At 40.0% G+C, this 17228-nt stretch overlaps 1 protein-coding gene and 1 long non-coding RNA gene across 2 annotated transcripts; one reads left to right on the top strand and one right to left on the bottom strand.

Moving 5' to 3' along the window:
* Positions 1-1360: 1360 nt before the first annotated feature.
* On the bottom strand, positions 1361-6713 carry CCDC51 (coiled-coil domain containing 51). Its single transcript, XM_044657005.1, has 3 exons — positions 6405-6713; positions 4509-4673; positions 1361-2149 (listed from the first exon to the last, which is right to left on the bottom strand). The coding sequence occupies exons 1-3, from the start codon at positions 6711-6713 to the stop codon at positions 1361-1363; spliced, it is 1263 nt and encodes a 420-aa protein (XP_044512940.1).
* A 4848-nt stretch (positions 6714-11561) lies between these two features.
* LOC123230830 lies at positions 11562-16772 on the top strand. The gene is made up of 4 exons (XR_006505090.1): positions 11562-11632; positions 12093-12148; positions 12566-12653; positions 16582-16772. It is a non-coding gene; the product is annotated as an uncharacterized LOC123230830 (long non-coding RNA).
* The last annotated feature ends 456 nt before the right edge of the window (positions 16773-17228 follow it).

Genomic DNA, 17228 nt, shown 5'->3' with positions numbered 1-17228 from the left:
AAGGAAATGCTGACATAGAGTAAGGCCACTGTCTGAGGCTTGATAGGGCAGGAAAGGTTTGAAGGAAACGCAGGGAGCCCTCCTGGGCTGGAGTAGGCATGTCAGGGTGGGGTTCACGCAGAAAGAATCTGACACCATACAACCTGCCTGCTGGGCCCCCCTCCCCCAACTAGCATGGTGACTTCCACTTCTGGAATTCACCCCACCCAGCTCTCTGCTTTTCAGTTCACACTATCAATGGATACAGCTTTGCCAGCTCTCCTCCCATCTGGACTGAGGCAAAATGAGATACTTTCAGAGAGCATCTCCAGGTAATGCCCAAATCCTATTTCCCTAAAGGCAAAGATCTGTTTGTTTAGCAAGGCCAGCTCCTTTCTCTGAGCTGCCAATTCGACATAATCCATTCCTACCTAAACTTAGTGGTCTCACATTTTTCCATCATACAGCTCCACTTCCCATCCCAATTCCCCTGTTTCAAGTATCAGACAATAATTATTCTCCATGACTGAGAGGAAAGGTGAAAAGAAAAACAAAATACAAAGAGAGCTCTTCCCACCTGACAGATGGAATCACTAAGTCATAAAGGGATGTGGATTCCATGGTCAGTCAGTCTGTGAGCATTCAGGAATCCTAACTCCCAGGTTCTAATGACCGGAAACCCCATAAACAGACATAAGAAGGTCTGGGAAATGCAAGTTGAGTCAGGAAAATGAAAACCAAAGTTAGAAATTCAGGTAAAATAAGCATCAAAAAATAATTACTCCCAACACAATGACATGATAAGAAAAATATCATAGAATGCAGACTCCAGTAGAAGACAACAATGGGGAGAACCTAGAGAGAACAATGGGACTATTAAGGAAAATTTTAAAATGGAACTTCCCAGTTCTAAATCCATACTGTTGAACTGCTTTCCCAACAATCAAAGTGACTTAGACTTCCATTACCACATTGTACGGTTGTGAGGATCAATTGATAATGTTATGTGTATAAAGTGCTTTGTAGACTGTAAAGAGTCATGTAAATTTCAGCTATTATCATAATTTGGAGTTTTTAAACTGTTTTCAATAACATAATCTCAAATATAATACCTTCCTTCTGTGGAATATATCACCTAAGTGCAAAGTTGGTAAATAAAGGTAAAATGAGTTAGAATTTTAAAAAGGTAAATCTGTATATGAAAAAAAAGAACCCTGTTGCCTATCTCTTCCTCTTTCAGGAGCCAGGCTCAACAGGTACTAGGGGATTCACCATTTGAAGACTCCAAGTGACTTCAATGGGCCAAGCACTAAGGTGCCTGTCAGCTCATTACTAAATCCAACAAGTCCACTTCTTCATTGGATCTTCCCTCTAGAGGCGGTTAGTTGGCTTTGAAGAGAATGTATAGCACTGGCAGTATAGCAGCAAACATGGTACAAGTTATCATGGTGCTATAGAGAGAGTTCCTATTGACTTGGGCCTCCAACCTCTGCTCCATATCTGAGAGTTCTAGAATTATGCCTTGGGCAACCAGGGCCTGGCCAGTGTCCACTGAGGAGTCTAGAGAAGCTTGGTTTGCTTGCTCTATAAGCTGAGAACGGGCTGTAGCCTTGACAAGCTGAACCTCTGCAACCATTTGACTGAATTTTTTGTCCAGGTCAGTAAGCTGCTCTTGTAAACTCTCTAGACATGAACGGACCTGCTTAGATTGGCTGAGCTGTTCTTTCAGAGAGGCTGAAAGTAAGGAGGTATCTTTATGAGACATGAGACTTTCTTCAGTAGAAGCAGCATCTTCTTGAGTTCTAGAGGACAACATGATTCCAGTGTGTATTAAGCTCCTAAATTCTTCAATAAGGTCACTGAGATTCTTGTTTTGCACACTGTGGCTAGAAGCCTGCTCTCTGATGGCCTCTTGCAGACTCATTGGTCCCTTTTGTGATTCTAGGAGCAATGACTTCAGTTCCTGCAATCGGACACGATTCACATAAGTTGAGCCAGCAACACCAATCACAGCACCTAGAACAGAACCAATGATTGACCAGTTCTTTGTTTTTTCAGTTCTTGTTCGCTCTTTCTCGTGACTCTCTCTCACCGCTGCAGAAAAGAGGGAAAATTTCTCTCGTTCTGACTCTTCTGCGTTAATGTAGACTGTTCGGAGCCTCTTCTCTTCCTACGGAAACAAGCAGAAAAAAACTACAAAGTCTCTGTCAATGGAAACCTAAAGAAGTAAACTATGAATGTAGAACTTTGTCCCTCTCCCCTCCATCAAGGAAGGGCATACATGGGAAGGTGGCAGGAATGAGATGTGCCAAGAGCATGGACTACAAGGGAGATGGGAGATGCAAATCACCTCACAAAAATCTGTTAAATCTCTACTACCATCAAGATACTACATATAATAGGCACTGAGGATATAATAATGAAAAATAACACAATTCCTACCTTCACAAAGTTTATGTCATAAGGGCAAAGGCATGACCCTTTGTGCTCTGGGAAAATTTGAGGAAAGAGAGATTGCTTTCAAAGGGAATAGGAACTGGGAAGGTTTCATAGAGAAAGAGGCATGTTTTCTTTTTTACTTTTTTTTTTAATTAAAAAAAATTTTAAACCCTAACCTTCCATCTTAGAATCAATACTGTGTATTAGTTCCAAGGTAGAAGAGTGGCGAAGGCTAGACAATGGGGATTACATGATTTTGTCCAGGTTCACACAGCCAGGAAGTGTCTAAGGCCAAATTTGAACCCATGACCTCCCATCTCTAGGCATGGCTCTCAATCCACTGAGCCACCCAAGCCACCCCCAGGGGCACATTTTCAAAGAAAAAATTTTCAAAAGGAAGTTAGAAAAGAGGAATGAATATGTGCCAAGCATAAGGGATGGTCTTTAAAAATGTACAGAAGTAGGAATACAAGATCAGGATAATCAGATCATAGCTGCAGAGATGTCAGAAGACGTTCCTCCCTCATTTTATAAATAAGGTCAATTAGTAGTCCAATTTGAATGGAAAATAAAGTACATGATTGGCATTGTACAAAATAAGGTCAAAAAGACAACACAAAGTGGTGTGATGGAGGGCTTTCCAAGCCAGTTTAAAGCAATCTGTTTTGTTTCCTATAGGCAGAAGGAACTTCCCAAGTTTTTGAGTTCTTAGAAATATAACCAAATCAATGTATTAGGAATATTAGTTCCTAGTGTGCAGATGGACAAATTTGAAAACTGTGTGATGGATAGATTTGTGTGGATTAAGCCTTGAAATAGAGAGGAAAGATTGGCTATTACAACTGACAGCCCCATTTAGGATTGTGGCAAAGTGGGTAGAGAAGACAACATATATGAACAATACTGTTTAAGTAAAAAATGGCAAGACCTGGCAACTGATTGGTTATTGAGGAGTGAGACAAAGGAATAAACAAAGATGACCCTGAGATGTGGAAAAGGCAAGCCTGGGAGGATGGTGGTAACACTAAAAGAAATGAGAAAGCAGGAAAGCAAGGGCAAATTTAAGGGGAAAATGATGAGTTCAGTTATGAATGGGAAATGTCCACAGTACAAAAATGTACTTCACTACCAGGCAGCTAGAGACATAGGATTGGAACTCAGGTAAAAGACTGAGAATGATACATAGATGTAGGAGATGATAACTGGAGCCACAGGAGTAGATAAGATTACTAAGGATATGAGAAAGCATAAAAGGGTCGAGGACTGAGTCTGGTGGTGCATCTATAGGGAAACAACAAACCAGGGAAGAACAAAACAGAGAGGTTAGACAGTAAGAGAAGAAGCATAAGGGAGGAAAGAATAACCAGAAGGAGAGGATGATGTCCAGTGTCAAATGCTAAGAATAAGGAGGATGAGGACTGAAAAATGTGAAAGGCCACAATTAGGAAGTCATGGTAACCTTAAAGAGAGCTGTTTCAGTGGAGCAGTTAGGATGAAAAGTCAGACTACAGAAAGCTGAAGAGTGATGTGTTCATCAAGTACAAACTGGAAGTATAGACTCTTTCCAGAAGTTAGCAAAAAAGAATACTATAGCTTGAGGGGTTGACAAGATCAAGATAAAGGATATTTGTTTTTTTGGACAGATGTATGTTTTTAGGCAATGGGGAATGAGACAGCAGGGGAGAGTAAATAGTATCTGAATTTAACTGGTTAATAAAAAGTGTTAAAACTTCCCAACAAAAAAAAAAAAACTTCCCATCAATGTTATTACATTAATGTTAATATATTAAGGAATAACAATAGGATACTAAAAGAGCACTTACTATAACAGTAATTCCCTTCCTGTTCTTTTCTGAGTTCTATCAATGATCTTTGATGATGTTAGTGACCAAGTCACAAAATAAATTGCTTTTGTAAAGTTTAACCATTCAAACTTAATTTATTTACAGAGACAAATACATCTACTACTTCTGTGTATACTAGTAACAGATTTATTAGTGGATCAGGATTTATATCTTAGGAAGCTCTAGATTGCACCAGTTATAATCTCAGTAGCTCTGGCTACCCAGCTGCCTACAGAGTTATCCTACCTGCAACAATTTGTGTTCCAAAGTTGCAAGTTCCAAGTACTGGGTGTCTTCCCGAGAAACTCTATCCAAACGATCCCGAATATCTTTGAGTCTGACCTGGTGAGCCTCCAAGGTCTCTCTAGCCTCTCGGACAATACCTCGAGCCACCATAAACATTTTCTCTGCCTGAAAGAAAAACAGAGGTGAAATCTGTCCCCCTTTCTACAGTGAACTACTTTCCTAAAATAAGTGAACTATTGGAAATGGGGGAGGACATAATCTGCATAGTGGTACACACTGGTATTCTGGTTGCCCTAGCATATTTTGCTTTCCTTCTATTTTTATTCTGATAGAAGTCAGAGATGTGAAAAGGAAAATTTCAAACAGAGGTGTCCTTCCTATACTGCTATAAGGGAAGGTAATAAGGAAAGGAAATAAGCAATTATTAAGTGCTTAGTATATGCCTGGCATTATGCTAGATGCTTTATAAATATTACCTCATTTGATTCTCACAACTCTGGCAAGTAGGTGCTATTATGATTCCATTATACAGATGAGGAAATTAAGGCAGCCAGAAGTTAAGTGACTTGCCCATAATCACAGAGCTAGATCTCAACTCATGTCTTCCTGAATCTGGGCCCAGTACTGTGTGCACTATGGCGTCACTTATGAAACCATATGTCTTTATCACAAAAGAAGGAACCTAGGGCTCAGTCTATCTCTGAATCTGCCATTTACTCCTCTCTTCCCCTATTCCTCATTCATGTTTCTTCATTCAAATAGGGGAGGGGAAGCTTTCTATTTAGCTTTTTAAGAACTAAGTAACAAAGGTTAAATGAAGCTTAAAGACAAAACATGGATGTGGTCTTTATATATGTGTAAATGTACATATGTGCATGTATGTAAACATATATAAACACATAAACATGAGACACAATGAAAGGCAGAATATTCACCCACTTTTCCACTTGTGTAGAAAGTACCATAAATTCTTGTGTTTTATAAATAAATCATTCTTACTGCTATTGTAGAAATGGCTGAAATATGATTAAACTGAAATTATGATTGATTTGACTTTTGTCAATGTGGTCTTAAGTTCTTAAAGCTTAACTGGAACTAAGATTTTTGGGGCACCCTATGTAGAGCATAATGGTTTTCATTTTTTCCTTTCACAAATGTTCTTTAATTACATACAGAGTGCTATGAAATCATTATAAATGCAACCGATATCACCAATTCGTGGTCGCGTGCCTTCTGTGAATAATAACTGTATTGGATTAATAATAATGGAGGAATCATTTATTGAACCTACCCAAGGATAAATCCAGGGACTTCAGAGGGGAAAATGGCAGTGGTTTGGTTGGGTGAAGGGCTAAATCCACATTCAATATCTCTATCATGATGGTAATAAAGCAGTGATGGGCAACCTTTTGAGCTTGGTGTGTCAAAATTCACCAAAAAACCGAGCATAACTCGGGTGGTGTGTCACTTCAAGAAAAAAACCATAATTTCGCAATATTTATAGTTTAAATAACAAAAATGTATAATTGTGATATATAACTGTATTTAATAAACCAAAATAGGTAAATTACTATAGGTAGAATTGTCATCTATAGTGCAGTGTCTACACTACACTACAACAAATGTTTCATCCTTGGCATGTGGCCCCATACTTCTCTGTACACGGCCACATGCAGCCGCATGACATCGAAAATGGCAGTGGTGACACATGTGTCATAGGTTTGCCATCACTGTACTAAAGAGTTGATGCTTGATAGCCAGGAAAGACAAAGGCTAGATGTGGTTTCAACAGTGCTGAGGCTAGTGTTAGTCAGAAATAACATATCACAGTAGGACCCAGTATAAAAAGTGATAAGAGTTCTCAATTCTTAGCTGTATAAGCTATGTAGTATTTACCTCAGTCACATTCCCTTGGGCCTCTCGAACTTCATTTATACCAACGAATTCCTCATACCTGTCCCACCAAGTTTTAGCTGTAGAAGATATTCTCTGCTGGAAGTTCTGCCCCAAGGTTTGACCCATTTCATTGAGTCTGTGATACATTTTGATGGCAGTTTTTACTGAAGCTTTCCCCTTGGGTTGGATAGGACCTGGGTTGTAGAAGGTTCTCATGATAAGGAGTTTCGTTCTTTGGCTTCTCAGTCCCAGTTTCTGGGGCAAATTCATGATGTATTGCATCGCAAAAATGGTGGTATGCCCCATCATTAGGCCTGAAAATTCATGCAAGGCAGTGAGGAACACTAGAAAAGGGACACAGAAGTCATCTGCCAAGAACTAATAAAAAGCACAAATCCAAAGTTCCAGCATTTCTCACTCTTGAGACAGGATAGTCTGAATAGGTTTGGAGTCAGGAGGACCTGAGTTCAAATCCGACCTCAGTCACTTCGTAGTTGTGTGACTCTGGGCAAGTCTTACTTAATCCCTATTGCCTAGCCCTTACTGCTCTTCTATCTTAGAACCAATACTTGGTATCTATCCTAAGATAGAAAGTAAGAATTCAAAAAAAAAAAAAAAAAAGAAAGGAAAAGAAAAGAAAAGAAAAGAAAAGAAAAGAAAAGAAAAGAAAAGAAAAGAAAAGAAAAGAAAAGAAAAGAAAAGAAAAGAAAAGAAAAGAAAAGAAAAGAAAAGAAAAGAAAAGAAAAGAAAAGAAAGTAAGTTGCTAGAGACACTGAGGAGATAAATGATTCGCCCATGCATCAGAGGCAGGAATTGAAGCTGGTCTTTCTTACTCCAAAGCCTGCCCAATAGGCACTATACCAAGTCACCTTTTCAAAAAAATTTATTTATTAATACTTTAAAAAAAATCACATATAGTCCTGAATATAACCTTCCCCTCTTCTCTGATCAGCAAGACTTCTCCCATAACAAAGATTTTAAAAGGGGAAACAACTTTAGAAAAATTAACCAATATTTAAAAAAAACCAATCAACTGATCATTTAGGACAATATATATATATATATAATAATCTTCATAATTTTCTAATCCTGAAGAGGGATGACACATTTTATACATTAAAAATTTTATTGTTATATCTTCATTATTCTCTATCAACACTTGTCTTTAATTGGATAAAAACAGCAAATAATATATATACTTTATTTGTTTTCACAGCTTATGCCTTCCTACAAAAACTTTTGGCTACTCTCCAAGAACAGTTAAGTCCCTATTATGAGCTGGATGAATCTTGTGCCCGAGGAAAAGGACGCCCAGGCCTGCACAGAGTTTAACTCCTATAAAAAAAAGATCACAAACTGGAGGGAAACATGGGGACAACAACTCAGCAGGGAGAGTGAAGCATAAAAATCCCCTGGGGAAATCTGAGATGGGATTTCAGGAAACATCTAGGATTTGGTCTCATTTCTGGAAAAAAAAAAAAAGCTTCATCAATTACCTTCATATCAGAATCCAACCTTTCTTCAAAAAAAAATCAGCGAGCTCTCTTTGCTTAAGGGTTCAGATATTTTATAAGAAACTTCAATGACTGCTGAAGCATAAAGTTTCCATGAAGATAACTTCTACTTTACCTGCAAAGACACAATTATGTAAGAAAACCAGGACTTCATGAAAAATATTTTTTTCTTGTACTTGGTCCAATTTTCTCCTCTTAATTTCATTTAATCACAGGACTCCCAGGCTATTTGATTCCTAAATCTCACATTTCAGTTCTCTAATCTCTCCCTTCCCCCACTATTCTTAGTCACTGCTCAGTCAGGCTCAACAGATTGATTTTCTTTAATCTTTCCCTTTTTTTCAGTCTTTTAGAAGTTGAGGACTACTCAAATACGGACATTTCCTCATTATTTGACAAGCAGAGTTCCTTCTTCTATTCCTCCCTATCTCGTCCTATCTTCTCATATCTATTAAAAGTCTGCCAGAAGATGAAATTGCTCTGTGTTGTGTCAGCCAAATTGCTGTCCAAATAGAAAATCTGATAGCTAAATCAAACTGTTACAGTGACACCTGGTGGCAATCAAAAATAATTGAAGCCCCCCCCCCCAAAAGGCAGGAAAAAAATAAAGTACTCACAAAAGGAAAATCAGCAATGATTCACAATTATTTACACATATATAATGTCCTTGATCCTTTCTCTTTTCAGAAGTGCACATGGGTATTAAGTTTCCACAAGCCCGAATATTATTCACTTGCCTGCAAAGAAAACAATGATTCTGATTTTTACCAATTCTACCTACCTATTTCCTAGCTGAAATACTTTTGAACTACAAGCCCATGGGGAAAAAAATCTCCAAAACACAAACTGATCCACTAATGTATAGAACAACACTCATTTTATACTGCCTAATACTCAACACTGATCATGGAATGTCCTCAAAGCAAGTTTAAAAGAAATTCATTGATTCACTGACCTGTACAATATAACCCATGTTTTGTTTTGGTTTTAAACCCTTACCTTCCATCATAGAATCAATACTGCATTGGTTCCAAGGCAGAAAAGCAGTAAGGGTTAGGTAATGGGGTTAAGTAACTTGCCCATGGTCAACCAACTAGGAAGTATCGAGGCCAGGTTTGAATTCAGGACCTCTCATCTCTAGGTTTGGCTCTCAATCCACTAATCTATCTAGCTACCCTCTAATCCATGTCCTTTTACCTCCATTCACAAGGCTACCAGCCTAATTCTAACCTTATCACTTCTATCCTAGACTATTTTAATAAGACTTTTTTTTCATTTTAATAGACTTTTTAATTGATCTCCCAACCTTCACAGATTTGACTTTGTCATTCTTCTGCTCAAAAACTTTCTCTCAATTGCCCTTAGCATAAAATAAAAACTCCTTTACCAAGCATGACCCAAGAAAACCTGGCTCCAACTTATCTTTCTACTCTTATTTCACATTATTTCCTCATCATGTTTGATTCAGATTCATGAAATCTTCCTTAATTCCTACTCATTCTTGTACTTAGTTCTCTCCCAATTTTCCTATAAACAAGACTATTAAGCATCTACAATAAGACTAGCTTAATTTGTTCTTTCCTTTGCTCTCCTCAAATCCGTCTATATGTCATATCAGTCTATGAGTCATATCTTACCCCCAGTATAAAGCTCATTGAATGTAAGCATTGTCATTTTTTATCATTTGCATCTTTATCTGCCCAAGAGTCAACTAGCATTTCTAAAGTGCTTATTTTGTGCCAGGTACTATGCTGAGTAAGCACTGGGGTTTCAAAAAAAGAGGGTTGAAAAAACAGTCCCTGTCCTCTAGGAGCCCAGAGTCCAATGGGGAAGATAAATGCAAACATGTATCAAGATGCATACAGGGTAAGTTAGGAATAGTCCAAGAGGGAAGGCACTAAAATTAAAAAGGTCTGGGAAAGCCTTCTTGCAAAAGGTAGGACTTTAAGTGAGTTATGAAAGAAACCAGGAAAGCCAGGAAGTAGAAATAAGGAGGGAAGAGTTTCAGGTATGGGGAGCAGCTAAAGGAAATTCCTGGAGTAGGAAGATGGGAGTATCCAGTTCAATGAACAGCCAGGAGGCCAATGTCACTGGATGGAAGAGTTATGGCAAGGAGATTAAGGTGAAAGGAGCCTGGAGAGGTAGGAAAGGACCATATTATGAGGAGCTTTGAAAGTCAAACAAAAGACTGATTTTACATCTGATCCTGGAAGTGATAAACTCTGGGAAATTGCTGAATACAGTGATATGGTCTGAGCTATGCTTCAGAAGATCAATTTGAAGGATTAGGGTTCAAAAAGACCTGACGCAAGGGGACCAAGAGGCACACTACTGCAAGAGTTCAGGCCCTAGATGATGATGGGTGCAAGTGAGAATGAGGAGACAATTTCGAGCAGGTAGTACCCTCAAGAGAAATAGGGAAAGTAGGAAGGTTTTGGGGTAAAAAGACAAGATCAGATTTGTACATGTTGAGTAAATAGTACATCCAGTTTGAGATATCTACTAGGCAGTTTAAGAAGATAGTAGGTACTTAAACTTTATCAAGCATGCATTGGGAGGAAAGAAACAAAGATAAATAACCCTGGCTCTGCCCTCTACATTTGGCGGGAGAGGGGCAGTTTCATCACAGCAAAGAATACAGATAAGCTCACAGGCAGGAGCACTGAGAAGTAATTTGTCCTTAGTCACATAGGCAGGTATATCAAAGGGCCTGTTTGCTCCCAGGGAGGTCAGAGACAAATAATATAATAACTATTAATTAGAAGGCAGAATCAAAGGAAGTAGGTTCAAATACTACCTATAACCCAATGGGTAATCTTCAAAGTCTTTTAAACTTCTTTAGACTTGTTTCCTCTTGTGTATGAGAACTGGAATACATGGTCTCTGAGGACTCAACAGTTCTAAATCTATGATCCTATAAACTACATTCAAGACAGAATATTCTACAAGAGAGACAAAATGTAGGGTAAGCCCCCCCCCCCCAATTGGGTAGACAAGATGATCTGCAGGTTCAGGGATGCAGAGTAACGCTAGGTCCCCTAGTCTCACATAATACGAGCTTGTACAAACCAATCCCTGGTCAAGGCTCCGAATTCCAAAGGAAAAAACCTTATTCTAAGGGCGAGAAACTCCTTCCATCCCAACCCCAAGGCCTCGGGATGTCTTCCCAGATTGCCCTTCCCTCTTCTCACCCTCTCCTCTGTTTCCAGACCCCCTATGCCCTTAAGCGGCTTCTCCCACCACAGGCAGTTGGGGTAAGGGAAGGAGGCCTACCGAGGACACCTCTGGACCAGTCAGGGCTCCCCAGACCAGGCCTCTGGGCAAAACCGAGGGCGGTAGCATGCGGACAGAAGGCCTCTCTCCCTGGGGCTCTGCCGGAGTCCTCAGACCAGCCTGAGACCCTCCAGACCCAGTACCCCAAAGCTGGGATGGGAAGGCGCACGGGCCGAGGACTTGGGCTTGGATGCCTCTGCCCCGTACCGGTCCCCTCACCTGACGTGGGGCCGTTGGGACCAGTAACTACAGGCTCCGAGTAGCCCGGTCTCAAGCCGGCTATGACCCCTGACCCCGACGCGGAAGCCGGGGCTTCATTTCCAAGTTAGGAACCAATCAGCCCGACGATGGAGGCGGAAAGGGAGGATCCGAAGGGTCCACTTCCGGCAGCGAGGGGGCTTGGGGGAAGCTGAGCAGCAGGCACCATGTCCGGTCGCGAGGGTGAGTTTCCCAAAGACCTGAGGGGTGGCGGTCGCCACTGGGGGGAGGGGGAGGGCCGCATGGTCTGGCCATATCAGGGAGTGGATTCGAGAAAGAGGGTCCTATCTCTCCCTCCATGCCCGCGAGGGGCTGATCTGACCGGACCCTCCATCCTGGACCGGGAGAGGGGAAGCCCCTGAACCCTGGATCTCTCGTCAGGGCCGAGTTCCAAACTCCTTTCTAAACCCGCTTGTCCAGTACTAGGCAGACTCCCAGGAAAGAAAGGCTTGAGATTTCTGGTTGCCCCGAGGGGCTCAGGACCCTCAGGCCTGGGAAAAGATGATGTGAAGGAACCCATAATTTTCGGCTCCCGGCCCTCTATCCCACGATGGGGTGATGAGGCTGGACAGGAAATACGCTCTGAGGTTTCTATTCCTGTCTCCCTAACCTTAACAACAGAGCTTCCTATATCCCTTGACAGGTGGTAAGAAGAAGCCTCTGAAGCAGCCCAAGAAGCAAACCAAGGAAATGGATGAGGTGAGGTCTCTGAACTGAGGTGAAAGGGCACCCTGTAGGGGAAAATGCTGTGGTTTCAGGTTTCATGACAAAGATTTGATCCTGCTCAGATCTCAGGGAGTGGTAATAAGCAAGGAAACTGGTGGTTTTCTTATTTCAGGCTCCACAGAAGATTATAAAATATTGGGAGAAGAGGGTGGATTTTACTGGTTTAGGCCTTATAAAAGGAAGAGTCCTGGGCTAGAAAAGAGCCCTGAGGGCAGACTCCCCCTCCCATACAGGCCAGGCCAGGCCAGGCCTTCCTTGTGCCTAGCCAGTATGAACCAAATCTGTTCATCTCCAACTATCAGCATTCTCAGGGACAAATGCCAGTTATAGTTACTATTACCCAGCTGAGCTCAGCTGAGACCTCAATAGTATGTTCCACATTTTCTTTAGGAAGATATAGCTTTCAAACAAAAACAAAAAGAAGAACAGAAAAAACTGGAAGAGTTAAAAGCAAAAGCTGCTGGGAAGGGACCACTCGGTAAGTTTTGTTAAAAAGCCTAGTCCTTTGAATTTTCTGTAATTACTTATTAACAAAGATAAAAAGCACTTTTGGAAATTAAATTGCTATTTCCAGTGCCAAAAATACCAGCAGAATATCTCTAAATCTTTTTTTTTTAATCTCTAACTAAATCTTTACATACTAGTTGAAGCACATGATGATGATAGCTGGTATTAATATAGTATTCTTTTTTTTTTTTTTTAAACCTTTACCTTCTATCTTAGAATGAATACAAAGGCAGAAGAGCATTTCTAGGCAATTGGGGTTAAATGACTTGCCCAAAGTCACACAGCTAGGAAGTATCTGAGGCCACACTTAAACCAAGGGCCTCCTGTCTCTAGGCCTGGCTCTTTATCCTCTGAGCCACCTAGTTGCCCCTTTTTATCATGCTTTTAAACATTTATCTCACTTTAATTGTCACAACTTTGGCAATTGATATAATGGTAAATTTAGTAATTGGTGGAGGAGAATTGATAGGACACCAATTGTGGAGACTACTGCCATAGTTCAGAGAATATACAGTTTACAAATTAGGAAACCAAAATTCAGAGAAATGAAGTAACTTGTCTTGGGCATAGCTGATATATGGCAGACCCAGGATTGAAACTCAAATTGGTTCAATTCAAGCATGCATTTAGACAAAAAAACAAAAAACCTATGTGAAAAGTCCTGTGTTCAGTAGAGGGCACTCTGTAAAGTCAAAAAAGGCCCTCAATAGCTTGCATTCTACTTACCTTCTAATAGGGAAAGACAAAACATATAAAGGAGTAGTAGCCAGAGAGGAGTATTTTGGAAAAGTGGTCATTGGAATCAGAGCAAGTGATTAACACTTTTTGCAAAGAAGGATAGTGTTGAGTTGATTATTATTTTTAGAAATGTGGCTGGAGAGAAGTAGGGTAATCCCAATGTAATCTGACTTGAAGATGGCTGGGAAGTGGTTTGATGGATCTAGGTCCTGGCTAGACAGTGGTGAATATTCACCAAGAAAAGAGCTTGAGTTGGAGGCAGAAATTGAGTGTGGAAGCATGGCTGAGAATAATGTGATTTGTATGGCTCTGGGCTAGCTACATCAATTCTCACCATGTGTAAAATTTGTAATGGATTTGTTTGCTAGAGTTCTTTGACATCTTCCACTTCTATAGCAAATATGTGTGAGTGGAGAAAGTAGATTATGAAGATGACCCAAAACCTAGGATTTGGCAAGACATGAACAACAGGACAAGAAAAAACAAGGGTAGAGGGTTGAATAGTTGGGCTTTTTAACTGTAGGGTCAGGAGAGGAAGATATGGCCAGAGGAAGAGAAGGAGACTGGGGAAGCAGAGGAGTTTGGAGTGACTGGAGTTGTTAGTGAGGTTTAAGAGAAGTGAGGTAAAAGAAAAGATTGAAGAATGTGAGGTTGTGGTCAGAGAGAATTTCAGAGTTGTAGACTATAGAGGTAGACAATTTTGGGTTATGCTGAAATCAAGTGAATGGCCATTTCTGTGACTGAAAGAGTAAAGTTGCAGTTAGATGAATGGCACTGATCATGGGAGTTGAGGCTGGTGGATTGTGTTGAATTGGGTCAGATTTAAGATCATGGATGTTAAAATTGGAAGACCAGGATGCTTGAGGGGAGACATCCAAGAATATATTGAAATCCTTAAGTTTAAGGGCAGGTTTTCGCATGGAGAAGAAGCTTAAAGATTCTAAACTTCTTGAGAAGAGGTAGAGAATGATCTAGGAAACGAGTAAATCTGCAATCCAGACCTGGAAAGGGAGATATAGACAGAGAAATAAACCTAAAAAGAAAATAGGTGAGGGCAAAAAGAGTGGAAGTGTGATCGAGGAGCAAGGAGTGTTTTCCCCACCACAATGTGGTGGAAGGTTATAAAAGAAGGAGCAACCCAATACTGCATAATGTAGAAATGCTGAGGAAAACCAAGTTAACATGAGTATTCCCAAATGAAAGGAATATGAAGATAAAAGATCTAGAAAAGGGAAATTTAACAGTCAAACAGTGGTTCCAAGAGAGGAAGCACATTGGAACTAAAGGGCACAACAGAATAGGGGCATGGGAAATGTAGAGCTGAAGTAGATGGGATGAGATTAACTACAAACTCATTGCTTTGCAATATATCAGATTTCTTCATGACCCATCTAAATGTTAGCTACATAATCTTCTTGGCCAGGAAGGCACACAATTTGGAGGTTGCTAAAATGACATTTTTCAGCTCAGATTTTCAAGTTGTTAAGGTAGAGAGGCAGTTAACTGATCCCTACAATAGTCTGCATTACCCAGAGTCAGGAAATTTTATTTGCCTTGTGTCTGGAGAAAAGTCACAAATTCTCTAAGTATAAGGTAATTCCCTAAGACTGTAGGTTTTAGGCAGGTGTTAGTAGTGGCCAGAGTTGCCATCCTAAATCCTTAGCATGTTAATTTACTATTGTTCTTGGCTTAACAAGAATCTCCTTCAATCTCAATTATCCTACCACCTTTCCTTTGTCTTTCTCTTGATTTCTAATCTTTAAGGTCATATTCCAAACTAATCTTTGACCATCTATTATTTAAAAATATTTTTTAATAATATTCTTTTCTTTCATATAGCTAGAGTACCTCACATTGTTTCATTTTTATCCTCACAACTAGGTTAGATGATTTGCCCTAGGGTAACATAGCTAATAGATGTCTAAGCTGGCTTTTGAACCCAGGTCTTTCCTTCCAAACCCAACATCATTTACTACATCACACTGCCTTTATAATGATCTTTGTCTAATAGGTGTTCATCTTCTTCCTAAGTGCTTTTGTTTTGGGGCTTACCATGCTAACTAAATGTTCATAAGTAATACATTTTATTACTCAAACTCCATAGCCTAGCCTTCCAGTCTCTCCATATTTTGTCCTAAAACTACCTGTCCAGCCTTATTTCCTACTGCTCCCCCCTTTAAATCCTGTCTTTCTCATCTCCTTACTGCTCCCCCATATCCCTTCCAGTAATACTTATCTGATCACTTTGGCCAACAGGGTTCTTTCTCTTTCTGCCAACACTTATGTTACCTATATATTGTTCATTAACTTTTTGTGTCTTCTTGACCATTGTTAAGAATGTTTAATTTCTATTCAGTTCACAGAAGTAAAAGAAGTGGCATATAACTGCTTACTTTGTACTTTGTTCTGAGGATACAAAGACAAAAGTGAAATAGTCTCAACCCTATAGGTGCTTATATTCTATCAGCAAGATACAGTATGTTTACAGAGAAGTATAGATTATATGCAAAATAAATACACAGAAATTTGGGGGAAAGGGCTACACTAAGAACCAGGGAAAACAAGAAAGACCTCTTGAGGGAAATGGCACTTGAAGGGACCTATGTGTTCCAATGGCTCCGCATGGAGTGCAGCCTAGCAAAGGTCAGGAGGAAGGAGGGGGGATGTCCTGAATAGACAGTATCAAGTCAGCCAATTTATTTGTAGTGATGAGTCTCAAGAGGGACAATAATCAGCCTGGAAAGAAAGGCTGGAACCACCTTATGAAGAACTTCAAGTAACCAACAGAGCTTGTAATTTATCCCCCAAATAATGGGGAACTGCTTAGTTCTGCAGAGGAGTAACATGGTCACACCTGTGTTTCAGAGAGATTTATTTGGCATCGGTGTAGCATGTGGAGGAGAGAGGGAAGAGATTGGGTGGGGGGATACCAATTAGGCATGAGAGTAATCCAGGGGAAAGGTGTTGAAGGGTCTATTGTATGTGTAGAGAGAAGGGAGCAAATGTGAGAGCTGTTGAGCTTCCTATTTTTAGTGAATGGAACACACAGGATAGTATTATAAACCTGGTAGAAATCAAAATTAAGTCTTCTGGGCTTAGTGACCTAGGATAAGTCCCCAGCATTCCTCCCTTTCTAAAATTACATTTTCTTCTCTTTGCAGCCAGTGGTGGAATTAAGAAATCTGGCAAAAAGTAAACGTTCCTGTGTAGATATGATGGTGATTCCTGTCGGTTTCTTTCTTGCTTTGTGACATCTACATTTCCTACTTCAACATCTGTTGCCACCTACAGTCAAGATTGTCATCTTAATGAGTCTATTGTACATTGTAATAAACTTTTTTTAAAAATCATAGTGATGGCCTGTGTTCTTATCCTTTTTCCATGTAAGCTTTTCATAGTTCACTTAGGATGAAACTTATCTTTCTTAGGCTGTTTGACATGCTTCAGATTTGAACAGCAGTATATGTAAAATTAAATCAGATGATTGGTCTACTCTTTCTTTGGAGTTATGTTCATTCCAGTAAATTCATCAAATAGGTGACTGTGTACAAGGTACTATGGGTTGGAAATGAAAAATGACCATCATTAAGGCCAAATTCTGGAATCTAGCTAAACTAGCCTTAAAGCTTCAAAAATCTCTGGCTCTTGAAGAGAGGCAACTAGAGTACTCTGGGAAGAAGGCCTGGCTAAAGTTTTAATGCATTTTGTCCTGAGGTCATTTCACACTTTCGATTTGAACTCTATTCCAGAGGCCTTGACATTCAGTCAGCAAGCCTTTATGAAGGAGCCTACTATGAAAAGAGCCTGG

This window comes from Gracilinanus agilis, chromosome 1 (genome assembly GCF_016433145.1).
Source record: "Gracilinanus agilis isolate LMUSP501 chromosome 1, AgileGrace, whole genome shotgun sequence".
Classification (NCBI taxonomy): domain Eukaryota; kingdom Metazoa; phylum Chordata; class Mammalia; order Didelphimorphia; family Didelphidae; genus Gracilinanus; species Gracilinanus agilis.
This window is presented reverse-complemented; position numbering and strand designations above follow the sequence as displayed.